The following is a 15530-nucleotide window of genomic DNA, read 5'->3' as shown; positions in this document are numbered from 1 at the left end:
CTAGTACTTCACAAGAAGTATACTGTATTATTATTTGGCTATGTTGCTCGGATTCTACAAAAATATTGTTATACTCAGTGATAGATCCTTTAAATATAATGGCATGCAGAGGTATTTTTGGATGATTCGAGCAACAAAACTATTTGGTTTATGAAAGTTCGCGCATAATTCTGCATTTATGAGAACTTAATTCAGATGCAGATAATGTGAGAATCTAAATGAGTGTAGTGTCATTTTTGGAGAATCCGAACAACATAGTTGTTTTGGTTAAAGGGCGTCGTTGCATAATTTCCGCATTTGTGAATTCCAAGATTTCTGGGAAGTAGGAGATATTAGGCTACATGTACCTTAGTTCATAATTCAAATGCAGATGATATTGTAGTTCTGTATGCTAATTCTACTTCTACTGATTTGTTGTAGTAACTTTTTATTTTTTTGGTAATATGATTTATCATCGTAGACGTAAACAGTCTCTCCACCTCACAAAGATAGGGCATACATCTCACCCTCCCAAACATACACCTCTTGTGGGATTACAGTCTCTTTTTTGTGTTTACATTTTATTCGCACAATCCTATTGAGTCATGAATATAATTGCAAAATAACGCAAAGCCAATCCTCAAAATTGAATATTACCTCAACTCAAGGATTGTTTTACTCAGATATTTCTTATCAAAGCGAGGGATTTGTTTTAGGCGAAGTCTAATCAGAAGCTATTTCCACATCTCTGTCCGGTGGTTTGAGAAAGATTTGACTCTCTTTAAGCTTATCAAATCAGAAACACATTCAAAAGGTTATCAAATCCCTCGAGATTCATTAAAATGGCATGCTATTGTTGCAAAATTGTTTGGTAGCAATTACCCATTATTTGAAATTGGAGATAATATCTCAGATGATCACTCTCAATTAAGGGTTCTTCTCGCACATATTGGTAATGGTAAATAATTTGTTATAACATGTTAAATTACATCAACCGTGTAAAAAAACTATCCCGTCATTAGGGGTTAACTAGTTTCGGAAACCATTTTGTATTAAAATGATTGAAATTAACCTAGGGATAAGGCACAAGTACCCCTAGACTATGACCGAAATCCTAGAGACACACCTTAATTAAACTAAGGCTCTATTACCCTTGAACTCATTTTTTTTTGTAATTTCGTACACTTTTTGGCTTATGTGGCATACTCTGTGACTCCACGCAGTTGAGGCGCGTGAGAGGTATTTGGATGCCATGTAAGTCAAAAAGGTGAACAAAATTATCAAAAAAAAAGTTCATGGGATAATAGGACATTAGTTTAGTTAAGACGTGTCTCTGTGATTTCGGTCATAGTCTAGGGGTACTCATACCTTATCCCATTAATCTATATCCATAAATTTGTGTATACATAATGGCAAGAGGATCTAATATGACCAGCTTATACGCCACGGACTCTTCAATTTAGAGGCATTAAGCCAAGTCCCCAACGGGCACGTTGACTTAATATTTTGTGGGGAATAATTAGGTGTCTGATATTCATATTGAGACTTGACTAAATTCAGATTCAAAGTCCCATATTATTAGAGGTAAGGTGTTCTCTAACAAAGATGCCGTCCCGTATCGAGCATGTGTTGTTTGAATCCGACCTTTGATTGAGAATGAAAAAATAGGTATACTTAAGTTATATATTAGTGTAAGTGACTTTTACATTATCAATGGAATTTAACTGGTTATGAATCAATATTTTCCTATCACCAATTAATCACGCAATAACATTATTTTGATAATTAATTTAATGATATAATTGAGAAACCTAAATCTGTTTGAAGGAATGAAAATACATTCAGAATCTTGTGGTTTGGATAATGGAAGGGTGGAGAGGAGTCCTGGTTCTCAAGAGCAAATGTAGGTACGGGCGGATCTAGCATGAAAAGTACGAGTTCAACAGAACCTAGTAGTTTTGGGCAAAGTTGCACGGACTCTTCACTTTTGATGCCGCACCCATGTCGGATTCTCCAAAAATACACTACTTTTAGTGAATCCGACACGCATCCCTTGACATTTTTGAAGAGTCCGAGCAACATAGGTTTTGGGTAAATAATTTTGAAATTACTTTTCTTTGATTCAATGATATGAAGAGACAAGAGTGTAGTGTGGAAACTCAAAAAAAAAAAAAAAAAATATATATATATATATATATTACTAATAATCTTTCTGCTGTTTATTATTTAACATACAATAGATGAAGTAACCTTCAAATAGTTTTTAACTACTTTACCACAAAGACTGACTTACTAGTAATATATAAGCTTAAACTTGAATGAAGTAAACTTTTTTGCAACCATACAACACTTAAGAGATGAGATCAAAGCCCTGCTCCAGTAGACTTTGAGCTAATTTCTCATTAGCTGCTTCAGAAGGATGGAATCCGTCCCAGAAGACGTAATCTGTCGCATTAGAGCACGTCCCTATAGACCTTACATTGCAAAGGAACGACGTTTCTAGTGTACCAGTTCCACAACAAGCCCTCCTCGATTCGAAGAATCCTGCAGGGAATTAACAAATGCAGATTGTTAACTGAAAATGTGATACATTCTGTTGAAGTGTGTGACTATCTCATCTAAAAGCAGACCTGAATTGATCTCAGGACCTCTGTCTGCTCTAATACCATGTTAAAGTGTGTGACCATCTCATCTAAAAGCTTTAAGTTGTTATGAGAGCACACTTTTAATAGTTAATTATATTCTCTAACACATTTTCCTTTTTAATACTGAACAACGCGACAGTATATTTGATCAATATAGTCGAGATGAAAAAAGAAAATGTGTTTGAGGAAATTACCACTATCTGTAGGTTTAGTGATCATATCTAAGAGAGGCTGATAGATGTCGAAGACGACAAGTTTGAGGCCTGGAAGTCTGCTCTTCAAACTTTCTGATGTCCGATTCAGCTTAGCGTTGAAGAAAACAGCATCTTGGTTCAATCTTGCAACACATTGATTGCTTCCTCTACCAAACAAAGTAATTGCTGCTGGCAAACAACCTGTTGGTGGCAGAGTTGTTACTCCAATCTTCCTTGCTCCCATACCATAAAGGTTCTGTGTTTCATACATTGTTGTTGATGTTAATATCGATTGTATTTCAATCGAAATTGAAATAGAACATGTGTTAGTTTCAGTATGATCTGAGTATACTTATGAGCATTTTCTATAGATAAGTGGTGCCTACAAATTTCATGCCAAGTGCACCAATATGTGTCGAAAACATAAGACCAGAAGTCTCAAGGATGTTTCATAGAGCCCCCAAAAAACCATATTTTGACTGAGCTTCCACAATATCAATTCTACTTGAACTGTTAGATAATCATAGTCAATAACAACATCTCACTACTACAAAACCATACATGAGATTTAATTTTAACCTCATACATCTCCTTAGAGATCACGAATAAATTAGTACACACAAGAAGAGGAGAGGGGAAAAAATACCTGAATGAATGTAGTATAAGACTGCATAAGGATATCGGAAAATCGATCAGGTGAGTAGATCCTGTTGAGCATTGGATTAACATAGTAATTCTGAATAAAATCACTGCTTCCTGCACTTAATAGATGGATTCCTCCTGATATTATGCTATTAGCCTGTGTTCTTCCTACTAAATTCACTACTTTTGCTTGCCATTCCCTGTAATATTGTAGCTGTTGTGCCAATGTAAGTGCACGCTGCAAATTAAACAGCATACACCATTCAGAATTTCATTCAGGTTTATTCACATAAGGCCACTCAGGTTTATCAGAAGTTTGGGGTTCGAGTCCTTTAAGTAGAAAAAAAATCTAGTATAAAGTGGCACGAATCCAAATTAGTTGAGATTCCAAAGTGGATACCGAACGGAATTAATGAAAGATAAACCAAAAACAACATTTAATGATTTCATTTTATTTTTACAGGGGAAATGCTCAAATATGCTATTAGACTTTGAGAAAATTAAAGACCGGCGCAACTATGTTATCCGTTAAAAGTTTGGCTCATCTATGCCATTTCTGTTTGAGAAAAGACTCATTTGAATTCAGGCCGTTATTTGTTACTAAAATGGCATAGATGAGCCAAACTTTTAACGGATAACATAGTTGCGCCGGTCTTTAATTTTCTCAAAGTCTAATAGCATATTTGAGCATTTCCCCTGTAAAAATAAAATGAAATCATTAAATGTTGTTTTTGGTTTATCTTTCATTAATTCCGTTCGGTATCCACTTTGGAATCTCAACTAATTTGGATTCGTGCCACTTTATACTAGATTTTTTTTCTACTTAAAGGACTCGAACCCCAAACTTCTGATAAACCTGAGTGGCCTTATGTGAATAAACCTGAATGAAATTCTGAATGGTGTATGCTGTTTAATTTGCAGCGTGCACTTACATTGGCACAACAGCTACAATATTACAGGGAATGGCAAGCAAAAGTAGTGAATTTAGTAGGAAGAACACAGGCTAATAGCATAATATCAGAACCGGAACTGTTTTCAGTAAACAAAAAATGGCATGGATGAATCTTTTGTCAAACAGAAATGACATAGATAAGCCAAACTTTTAACGGATAGCATAGATGAGCATTTTTACAAAATTCAATGAAATATTTGAGACTTTTCCCTATTTTATAAAAAAAACGTTTATCCGGTGCCAAAATTTTGACATTTTGGTCATATATATACTTTGAGCAATAAAAAAAGGTAGCTCAGTGCAAAAAACATTTCGTTCACAGCTAGAGAAATGATATAGACAGTCTACCCTGACTCAAATGAAATATTGATTCTACTCCAAAAATCAGTTTTGTCACTTTACTAGTTATAGTGATTACAATATAATTATTATAATATAACAAAAAAATAATTTGATAATTTTATATTATAATAGCTAAAGCCTAAAGCTATCAAATTAACACAAAATTAAAAGGGCGAACAAAGAAATTACTAACATAAAGTTGAGGAGTCCTTTCATAATAACCAGAAGCAGCAGAAGCAAAGTTGACACCAGTCAGTATATTTCTCCCTCTTGCCTCTGGGCTAAGGTAAGCTGGTGGATATGTAGTGAACCCAAGATATTCAGCTGTCCATAATTAACACATGCAAACTATGAGACTATAGATACAATATTTTCGACGCAAAACATAAATATACATAAAAAAATATTAAATTTTGACTCAGACTCTTCACTATATATCAATGTTGCACCCGTGTCAGATTCTTCAGAAACACATTACTTCTGAAGAATCTGACACGCACCTGTTGACATTTTTAAGTATTCCGAGCAAAATAGCCTACAACTACAAGCTCATAAAATTTTGAATGTAAATTAATAAAATTTTAAATTTTGAATCCAACTCTAATGTTTACCAGTAAAGTCAGTAGCCAGCTTTCCATTGCAGAATCTTCCAGTAGGTCTATGAGTAACAAAATCTCTTCCATAAGGAAGAAAATTAGCCTTGATAAGAGTAGTTAAATTGTTATTATTTCCAACATCAACTACAGAGTCACCAAATATGTTTAATGCTGGAACTAGAGGATCTCCATTTGCCACATAAAAAAACACAACAAGAAAAAATACAATATATTTTGAGAACCTCATTTTTTTTTTTCAATTGAAATTGTGATTTTTTTCTTCTTCTCTGTTTTTTGGTGGGGGGTGTTGGTGAATTTAAAGGTCAAAAAGTGAAATAACTGATGGATAGAAAGTTAATTGTTTTTCATGTGAGTATGGGGGCATGTTTGGCACCTCCTAATATTGGTATGTTGGCATTATTAGGCGAATATGTTTGCTCTGTTTTATATTACTTGAGTCATGTTGGTCTGGTGATTAGAGGTAGAGGGGTTCATTCGAACCTTTTTTGATGTAAAATTATACTATTTATACATGATTAAAATTTATATATAGTAAATGTTGAATCTTATTCGGCTAGTTTATTTGTTTACTTTTACATATTTTGAACTTCTTGGTGAAAATCCTGACTCTGACATTGCTGGTGATGCTCTAAGAATGTTTTAATTATAGGTGTAGTTTACTAAACTAGTCTTATTAATTAATGATGTTTTGGATCTATAAATTTGACTACTATATTATATTACGTAGTTATTTTATATTAAAAGGAAAAATCCTTTTGGCCAGAATGGTAAAATAACATATTTTATATTATTTTATTTTATTTTTTTGAATATTTTGACTCTTTTAATTTTAATATTTTTAATTAAAAAATGGAAAAAATATCAGTTTATTAAAATATAAAGAATATTATAGACTTTTTAATTTTTTGACCAAATTCTGACCATTTAGCATTATCCATATTAAAAATAGTATGAAAAAAAAAGATGACAAATCTCTCTTGATTTGCTAAAATTAATTAAGTAAAATTAATTATTTATTTTTAGTATATGGACCAACCAAAATGAAACGAAAACAAATTGTTAAAAAGCTTCGTTTCATTTTTGTCCTTTATTATGAGTTTGTTTAGAGTATGACGATTTATTTATATTTTTAATAAAGGCCTAAGATAAAGATAAACTTTTTTTTTTTTGAAGAAAACTGAAAGCAAAATTTGCGTGACACAGTGCAAAAATTTTGTTTACAAACATATGACCTATTTACACTAGAAAAAAAAAATTTGGCGGCTCAAATTTTGTTAGTTATAACTTTTATGAGTAGTGGCGGCTGGTGGGATTATTTTATTTTTAATCAAAAATTTCAGCTTCAGGTCTTGAGTATGAAGAAAATTATTGTGTGCATCACCTCAATAGAGGCATATCTAGAGGGGATTTCGTGAGTTCACGTGAATCCATGCCCCCTCTCTAGATTATATATAGTAGTGTTATATTTTTAAAAAAATATTTAAATATAGAGTTGTGAACCCACGTTAAAAATAGCATATAATAATAAGATGAGCATTGAGTGCACCTCTCTAAGCATAAATAGAAATTTAATTCTTATATTTATCTTATTTTTGTTAGTAACACCCCTCCAAGTGGTTATCGGTAACACTTTTGGCGTTTCAATCAATTTTTCTTTTGTTATTTTTCTTTAAACTTTCAAAATTTAAGTGTGTAACATTGGAAATTTCTAAAAAAAAATTAGCACAATAAGTTTTTTATCATTAAATTAAATGTATATATTAAATTTAACACTAGTAATATTATATATGTTGGACTTATAACTTTTAAAATTTAACAGTTCAATGTTAAGAATATAAAAGTTAAATCGATCAAATTTATATCTTAGATGCATCTTTTCGTAATAGTGCACCCATCTTCCAAAATCTTGCAATACACGATTCAAATTTAAACGAAGCTCTAATATGGACTTAAACGAAATGAAAAACATAATAATTTATGAATACATGAAACTACTTAGAATAAATTTATGTAGAAGAACTTAAATTTGACACACAAATACAAAATGGTAGCAATAAATACTAGAGAAATTCGAGGTAAAAGATAGATATTTGGTCAATTCATGATAGTATATATCAAGGGGGTGGAGATACGAATTTTTTTTTTTTTTTTTTAAATGTTGATTATAAAATTATATTTGCATATCTATAGGCTACGATTTGAATTAGTTGTGGTATTAATCATTAATACTTGCATAATAAATTGTTTATATTACATTTTGTGCATTGAATTGTCTTTTATTTTGTCTATCATATTAATAGAAATGAAATTTTGAAACAATAATAATGTTATCTTGTGTAACCTATATATCATAAATTCAAATTGTGCAGTTGATCATTAATACTTGAACTAGAGTAAACTGTATGCTTGTATTAATACACTCACAAAATAAATTCAAATTGTGCAATCGATCACTAAGCATCATTTTATATTATTTGACTTCGACTAATCCGACACACTCTTTAAAAAACTTAAATAGCAATATATTTTGTTAAGCTAATAATCATTTTCTGTACACTACACACACCTTTATTTTGTTAAAAAAAAAAATGTTTTGTATTACTTGATCATATTAGTATGACACATTCTTTAGAAAAACATTAATTAGAAATATATTTTATTAAACTAATCATATTCCGTACACTATATGATTTTATTCTATTACTATTTTTTTAAAAAAATTATATTACTTGATTCATGTTGATATGATATACTCTTCTAGAAAAATTAGTTAGAAATATATTTTGTTGAACTAATCATATGCACTTGAATATTTATGAAGTCAATTGCATTAAATTGGGAAGAGTACCTCCCACAGCTACCTAGAAGCTAAAGTATTCATGAATCCTAAAGTCCAAATGTATCATCACTTTCTTCTTTATTGCTACTGCAAACCTTCATCAGTCTTCAATTCTTCTACCATTAATGTGTATGACTTGACACTTCCTATATATACAATACTCTACTATCTTGTTTTATTTGTCTTATTTTTTTAAAAAAAATCTCTTAGAAAAGAATGTTTCCTACTTTTTTTAACGTAATATATAGATATATCTTTAATTTTTCAATTAATATTTATGTTCTTTAATTTTATATGTATCAGTGGCGGCTCTACAGCTTTGAAAAAAAAGCAACTGCCTTAGTCCCCAAAATTTGAGGGGCCTCATTTTTTAAAAATACAATAGGTTAGACATATTTATTTTTTTTAAATATCGCGTATAATTTGTAGAAAATATAATTTTTTCATAAAAGAGCAAGGAAGTAATAGAAGTTTGACAAATTATGAGTACTATGTCTCAAGAAAGATTAAATAATTGGCTATAATAAACTTCATAAAAAATATATATTCGAATTTAAGGCCTCCGTTCGAATTTTGCTTTAGGCCACCGATTTATTAGAGCCGCCCCTGATATGTATATAAGTAGATATTTAAATTTGTTTAGAGTTAAAAAATGTTTCTCACACCAATTTACTCACAAAAAGCTCAAAACTAACAACCACGTACGATTTATAGTAATGGCAAAACGCAACTTTATTTTTCACTTTTAAAACAATTTTTTTTTTTTTTAAATATTGGTACGTAATTTTCATGGTCAATCACTCTCTTAAGATCGCAACATTTGAACATCTTCTTTAAAATCAGACAAACAAATTAAAATTCATACTTATGCTTCAACTACCTACACCAAATTGGGGAGTAATAGGTCATCAAAATTGGGGAGTATGAGGCGATATTGTTTGGAAACATTCAGTATACATGGACTTAGTTAATTGGATCTGTTTAAAGCACACAATTTATCCATCTGAAAGTGTTTGACAAATATGATATATGGTCAGACTCAGTTACCATTCTTCAAGATAACAAAGGTGTAGACCCTATAATACTCAAGTGCAAAATGTGTTGGATAAGCAAAGTATCGGTCCTGCTCCTGGCTTAACCATCCTACGTGACCCCCTACTGCAATCAGACAGTGGAAAAAGAATGATAACTTAGACGCGACAACGCCTAGAGTTGTGAAGGTGAATTTCATGACTGTTCAACAACTTGATTTGGTCGAGATGGACATTGGAGAATGTTGATCGATAGTGCTAGAAGACATACAGATGATTTGAACACATCATTTGATGGTGAGAACATTAAACGTGTTCTTAAAGTTAGTCTAATTGATATTACTATATATTCGAGTACTACACAATTGGTTCTCACGACACAAAAAAAAAAAAAAGATAAAATATATTTCCGACGGTACAATGATTAATTGATAAAAGGGATTGAGATTGAATTATGACAACTTTTATGTTTAAAAGACTTTCTATAATCTTAGCAAGAATCGAAAAATTTAGTCTTGGTATCGAAGGTTGTTCCAAGAGATTCTGTCAAGAAACAATGGGCTGAAATTTAGGCTATTCCTTGCAAATTGTGGCTTGTCCTAGTGGTAATTAACAAGATAGTTATATGAATCTCATAAACCTCAAATCATAAATCCTCTTATACATATGATGACAACATGTTGAATTATGCAGTACGAGTACTATTCAAAGTGGAGACTCAGACTAGTAAACCTTTTAATATATTGATTTATTAATTATTTTTTACTTTAAGAAAATATTAATATTTGCAGAAAAAAAAAAGAGTGCAAAATCTTTATTAAAAAAATAAGGAAAGAGATTTTTTTTCAATAGTAAAAATATTTTAGACCTTGAATTAAATTATTCAAATCTTTATATTATTAGATAAAAAAATTTATGCAACAAAATCTAAGGTAATGTATTACATACACATGACTAATTTATTACCTTAGAAATAACTCTTATAACAATCTTACTATCAGATTTTTATCTTAAACTTAAAAAGATATACCCTATAAAAAAAATATTACACACTACATAGTAAGTACATTTTAAAAAAAAAAGATTGAGGTCTCTGACTGTAATTTTCTAAATGTTTCATGTGAAGCATTAACCTCAAAAAAGAAAAATAACACAAAATTAATTAATAGAAAAACAATCACAACCTTATTTTTAGTTATTTGAGTGGTTGATTAAACATGTGTTTGATCCTAAATTTTGTAACAATATCAACCTTATTAATCAACCAATCATAACTAAAAATAAGGTTGAGATTGTTTTTCTATTAATTAATTTTGTGCATTTTTTCTATACCGAGGTTAATGCTTCCCATAAATCTTTTAGAAAATTACGGTCATTAATTTGGGGAAAAACTTACTTAGAGCTAGTTATCATTTTCAAGCTTCTAAACACTTGATCAATGGTATGTTTTTCTCTCTAGTTCTCTCCGCTACTTGTTTACAACCACAAACATGATTTAGTTTGGGATTAAGAATATTTTATTTTGTGTCTCAAGTTTTTTTTTTAAAAAAAAGCAAATTTATACCACTAGATAGTGTGGTCTAGTGACTTTTAATTAATAATAAACATAAAAAATTCTCAATAGAAATAAGTACAAGCAAGAGAGGCTAGAACTTACCTTACCTATCCTAATGAGGTACCTAGCCTCTATTACTTCCTTTTATAAATGTATGAACAAAAAAAAGATAGATTGACCTTCTAAAGTTTAATAATTTTTCTATATTAATCATGATAAAAATTAGTATTGTTTGATACAATTGATTCAGATAAGTATTTAACCTCCTCTTAAGTAATCATGAACACAATATATATATATATATATAAATAAGTCTATATGTTGAACTTGAAAGTGGCTTTGAATATTATACTCACTATGTACTTGTTATCACCTGCCAACATAGTTACTGGTTATTGCCTCTACGCCTTAGACAAATAAGAAGAAATTACCTAGTAATTTTTAGAAAAGAAATTCGCTTGAAAATACTTAACAGGACACCTATATATGGAAAGACACAAAACCAGAGGCGGAGTATATATACAATGTCAAAATTGCATAGTAGATGTTGATTTTCTTAGATCTATGTTGCTTTGACTCTTCCAATATGCCATGGGGTGTGTATCGTATATATCCTCTAAAAGTAGTATATCTTTTCAAGATCCATCACAAGTGCGATAATATTTTTGAAGAGTCTAAACAACATAGTCTACGACTTATCTATATTTGGAATCCCTTAGTGAAAATTCTGAATGAACCAGTTCCTGAAACTCAAAAATGTAACAAAATCCTAACCTTAATATTTGGTGTAGTGATAAGAAGCGGACCCACGTGGGTTCCAGGGGGTTCACTCGAACACCCTCAATAAAAAGTTACACTGTATATATAAGGTAAATTTTCTGTATGTTTGTAGATATATATATTTTGAACCCCCTCAATAACAATGAGAAACTGATGGTGCAGTGGCAAGTCTCCTTGAAATTAAGTTTTACTTCAGCGGTTCGAATCTCTGTGACAGCGTTATTATTTCTTTTTTAGTTTCAACTTTTCTTTTTAATTTTCAGAGGCTTGTTTACACGTTTATACTTTTATTTTTCGAACCCCTGAACAAAATACATGGATCCGCCATTTAGATTATTTTTTTAAAAAAAAGTGCTAAAAGTGTGGTTTTAAACCCAAAATAATCCAAGGGTCCCATTTCTAAAGGCTTATTTACACGTTTATACTTTTATTTTTCGAAACCCTGAACAAAAATCATGGATCCGCCATTTAGATTATTTTTTTAAAAAAAAGTGCTAAAAGTGTGGTTTTAAACCCAAAATAATCCAAGGGTCCCATTTCTAAAGGCTTATTTACACGTTTATACTTTTATTTTTCGAATTCCTGAACGAAAATCCTGAATCCGCCACTAGACTGATAGGCATGACAATTTGCAGCCAATCTTTGAGAAGCTAATGCAACACCTCTTTTCAGCTGCTCCTCTGAGAGATTGACAATTATATTGTTGTTGGGTTCTATTGTGGAAATGAATGGAAAATGGATTTGAAAAATAATACTTCCAAAAATCTGAAAAAAATTAGCAAGGAGAGATTCCATTCACGTGAATATCTCTATGAAATATGCAAGAATTCATGTAAATATATATAAAGCTAACCAAAATTTAAGTAAACAAAAATAATTGTAGTTCGTCCATTTTTGGGCCAACCCATGAAATTATTTATTTTTTAGTTTACTTTGGAAAACAGACATTAATGGTATTAGAGACAGTCCACCCATATTTGAACGAAATGTTTTTTTAGACGGGGTCCATATTTTGATATGTTGTGTTGAAAAATGTCCATTTTGATATCGGACTCACGGAACAACCGTGGAGTAAATTAATAAATGGATATCTTTGAAAGCTTTCTCGTTTTCCTATGTGATCACTTTGATGGTTGCATGAATAATACGTACCCATTTTCATGTTAGAAAGAACTTCGTATTAACTTCATTTAAGCAAAATCATAAATTATGGGATATTAAAGAAGGACTAAGTGATACTTCTCTGATTTCATTTTAACTGTTGTTTTAATTTTATTTTTTAAAAAAGATTGTTTCAAAATAAGTATCATGAAATTTCAAACCAAGGTAGACAATTGTTTCCAGCTGTATTCTTTAACATAAAAGAAACTATTCTTTATAATAGTGCTCAGTCTTAAAAAAAAATCATATCATAAATAGGAATAAATTTAGTAAAAAATACATTATATTTATTATTTTTCTAACGTAACAAAAAGAAGTTAAAAAGATACTTAAATTGGAACGTAACTAATATTTTGATAAGTATTTTTTTATGTTAAAATGCAATGTTCTTAAAGGCTTAAAGCTATTTGCATTAAATATAAATTTAAACGAATACTCTTGCTATACTATATAAAATGAAAAAGAATGTAAAAACATAGGTTTTTATGAGTTTGAGATTTAAAGGACATATAATAATAAAAATTAAAATAATATCCCAAAAGATGATGCAAATATTCATTAATTGACCAAAGATAAAACTAGATGACAAATGCAAAAATGTCAAATTTAGATTGGCTTGCTAAAGCGAGTTATTAATTTTCCAACTCTTTGATAAGATGAACGATATTTCGACCTAATTTTTACAAAGAGGGTAACAATATCTTGAACTTAACTTTAAAGTACGGAAAAACTTTTTTTTTTGAAAAATAAGTGAATGCTTTATTTATTTTCTGTATTCGATCATATGTAAGATTGCATGAACCAATAGAAAATGCGTATTCACCCACATACATGTATGTATTGAGTAATATAACACATTGAGAAACACTATTTGGCTGGCTATTCTTGTGGAAAATCTTGTGAACTTACTATGGATTTCATCTACAAAGGTAATTCTTTTTCAAACAGAGGAAGCATTTTATTTTATTTATTGTGGTATATTAAGGTTAAATGATACTAGTATATATATTAATTTAGTATCAATTAAGCAAAATTATCAGTCTTACTGATATCAATATTGTATATAATACTGATTTAGTATCAATTAAGCGAAAATTATCAACCTTAATGAATGGGGATATGGGCTGTAATTTATTTTTTGAGAGAATGGATATTTCTTAAATTACTTTGGATTGGGGTATGAACATGTAATTTTTTTAGTTTTATGGTCCATTTATGCAGTTTTTTTAAAAATTAACCCAAATTTAAAATTTGTTGGAGGGGTATCCTTAAGCTAAAAATAAAAGGTTGAGGGTATTTTTAGATTTAAAAGTTGAAGGACGTTATTTGTGAGTCATTTTTTATACGTTAGGAATATTTTTGGTTCTTATATGTTGTATAAATTATTTTAAGATCGTTGTATGGATCTTATAAACCTCAAATCATAAATCATCTTTTACATATGATGACAACATATTAAATTATGTGATACAAGTACGATTCAAAGTGGAGACTCAAACTAGTAAAGCTTTTGATATAGTGATTTATCAGCTTTTTTTTTTAACTTTAAGAAAATATTAAGATTTGCAGGAAAAAAGAGAGAGTGCAAAATCTTTATTAATAAATAAAATAAGGAAAGAAAGTGTCACGACCCAAAACGAGTCATGAGTGACACCCACACTTAACCTCCTAAGTGAGCGAACCAAGGAATCTGTTATGAACCCAACACTGGACCAAGCTATGGACAAAGAAGTAATTGGGCCAGAAGTTCAAGTTGAAGAGTTTGGGCCTGCAGAGCAGCGACGTAGGAGCAAGGAAGTTCAAGTTGAAGAGTTTGGGCCTGCAGAGCAGCAACGTAGGAGCAAAAGACTGAAGAAGCCCAATAAGCTTTTGGGAGATTATATCTGGCAGCCTGGGTGAAGCACAGATGGCAGTAACAGATAGGTTTATAGGGGAATATTACCTTTATATTATGCAGTGTCTAGAATGTGTAGTGGTATCATTATTGTGTAATGTTGCAGTGTCTTCTCTGTCCCCTCTCAATTCTCTCTCTGTAATTCCTCCTCATCCCCTTTTTCTTTCAGACTTTTACATTTCCTTCAAGTTGTAATTCCACTTTCGATTAATTCAATCAAATTCCCCTTTTAGCTTGTAATTTACGTTTTGTGTTGGGTTTGCTTCAAAATCCAAACTCCAACATATATCAATAATTCAACTACAAATAACAACAATAATGCAAAAGCTCAAAACTTATTAACGTAGTCAATCAAATAAACTTTTAAATTATATTACATGTTATCCCCAAAAACCTGAAAGTCATCACATCAAGGGCATTTGTTCTTAAAATACTAAGTCTAAAAGTATTAGAGACCCCAAAATAAGTAAATACGATGGTCCATGTCTGAAATTTAAGGACACCATGCCATGACTGAGAGAATCCAGCATGAGCTACAAGCAATAGCTCACCCTGAAATCTGATGTGCTGGAGACTGGGTAGAGCTAAGGGCGAGTTGAAGTCGATGGTACACTTGCTGCACTCCACAAAAGAAAAATGAAGAAAACACAAGTAGGGGTCAGTACAAGGAACACGTACTGAGTAGGTATCATCGGCCAACCCAAAATAGTAATTAATATACAATGAATAATAGTATAAAATCAACTATGCTACTTAGCAGGTGGCAAGCAACGAACAATATGAACCAGTGACAACAATACTAAAGTAAGTACGCAATTAACTATGCTACTTAGCAGGTGGCAAGCAACGAACAACATGAACCAGTGACAACAATACTAAAGTAAGTACGCAATCAATCA

The 15530-nt window shown here is 30.7% G+C and overlaps 1 protein-coding gene across 1 annotated transcript; it reads right to left on the bottom strand.

Moving 5' to 3' along the window:
• Window positions 1-2319: 2319 nt before the first annotated feature.
• On the bottom strand, window positions 2320-5671 carry LOC102588400 (GDSL esterase/lipase At5g03820-like). Its single transcript, XM_006338861.2, has 5 exons — window positions 5366-5671; window positions 4948-5078; window positions 3465-3698; window positions 2819-3074; window positions 2320-2523 (listed from the first exon to the last, which is right to left on the bottom strand). The coding sequence occupies exons 1-5, from the start codon at window positions 5595-5597 to the stop codon at window positions 2330-2332; spliced, it is 1047 nt and encodes a 348-aa protein (XP_006338923.1). The 5' UTR covers window positions 5598-5671; the 3' UTR covers window positions 2320-2329.
• Between the last annotated feature and the right edge of the window lie 9859 nt (window positions 5672-15530).

Source organism: Solanum tuberosum, unplaced genomic scaffold (genome assembly GCF_000226075.1).
Source record: "Solanum tuberosum cultivar DM 1-3 516 R44 unplaced genomic scaffold, SolTub_3.0 scf00008, whole genome shotgun sequence".
Taxonomy (NCBI): Eukaryota; Viridiplantae; Streptophyta; class Magnoliopsida; order Solanales; family Solanaceae; genus Solanum; species Solanum tuberosum.
Note: the sequence above shows the minus strand (reverse complement) of the source record. Positions and strands in the feature narration are given on the sequence as shown.

What these genes read in the sequence shown, in the direction of transcription:
- LOC102588400 (XM_006338861.2), bottom strand. Translation starts at nt 5,597, where the DNA reads ATGAGGTTCTCAAAATATATTGTATTTTTTCTTGTTGTGTTTTTTTAT. An exon ending in GCTGGCTACTGACTTTACTG is followed by an intron (nt 5,079 to 5,365) that starts GTAAACATTAGA and finishes AATTATGGACAG; the next exon opens with CTGAATATCTTGGGTTCACT. An exon ending in CTTATACTACATTCATTCAG is followed by an intron (nt 3,075 to 3,464) that starts GTATTTTTTCCC and finishes TATGAAACACAG; the next exon opens with AACCTTTATGGTATGGGAGC.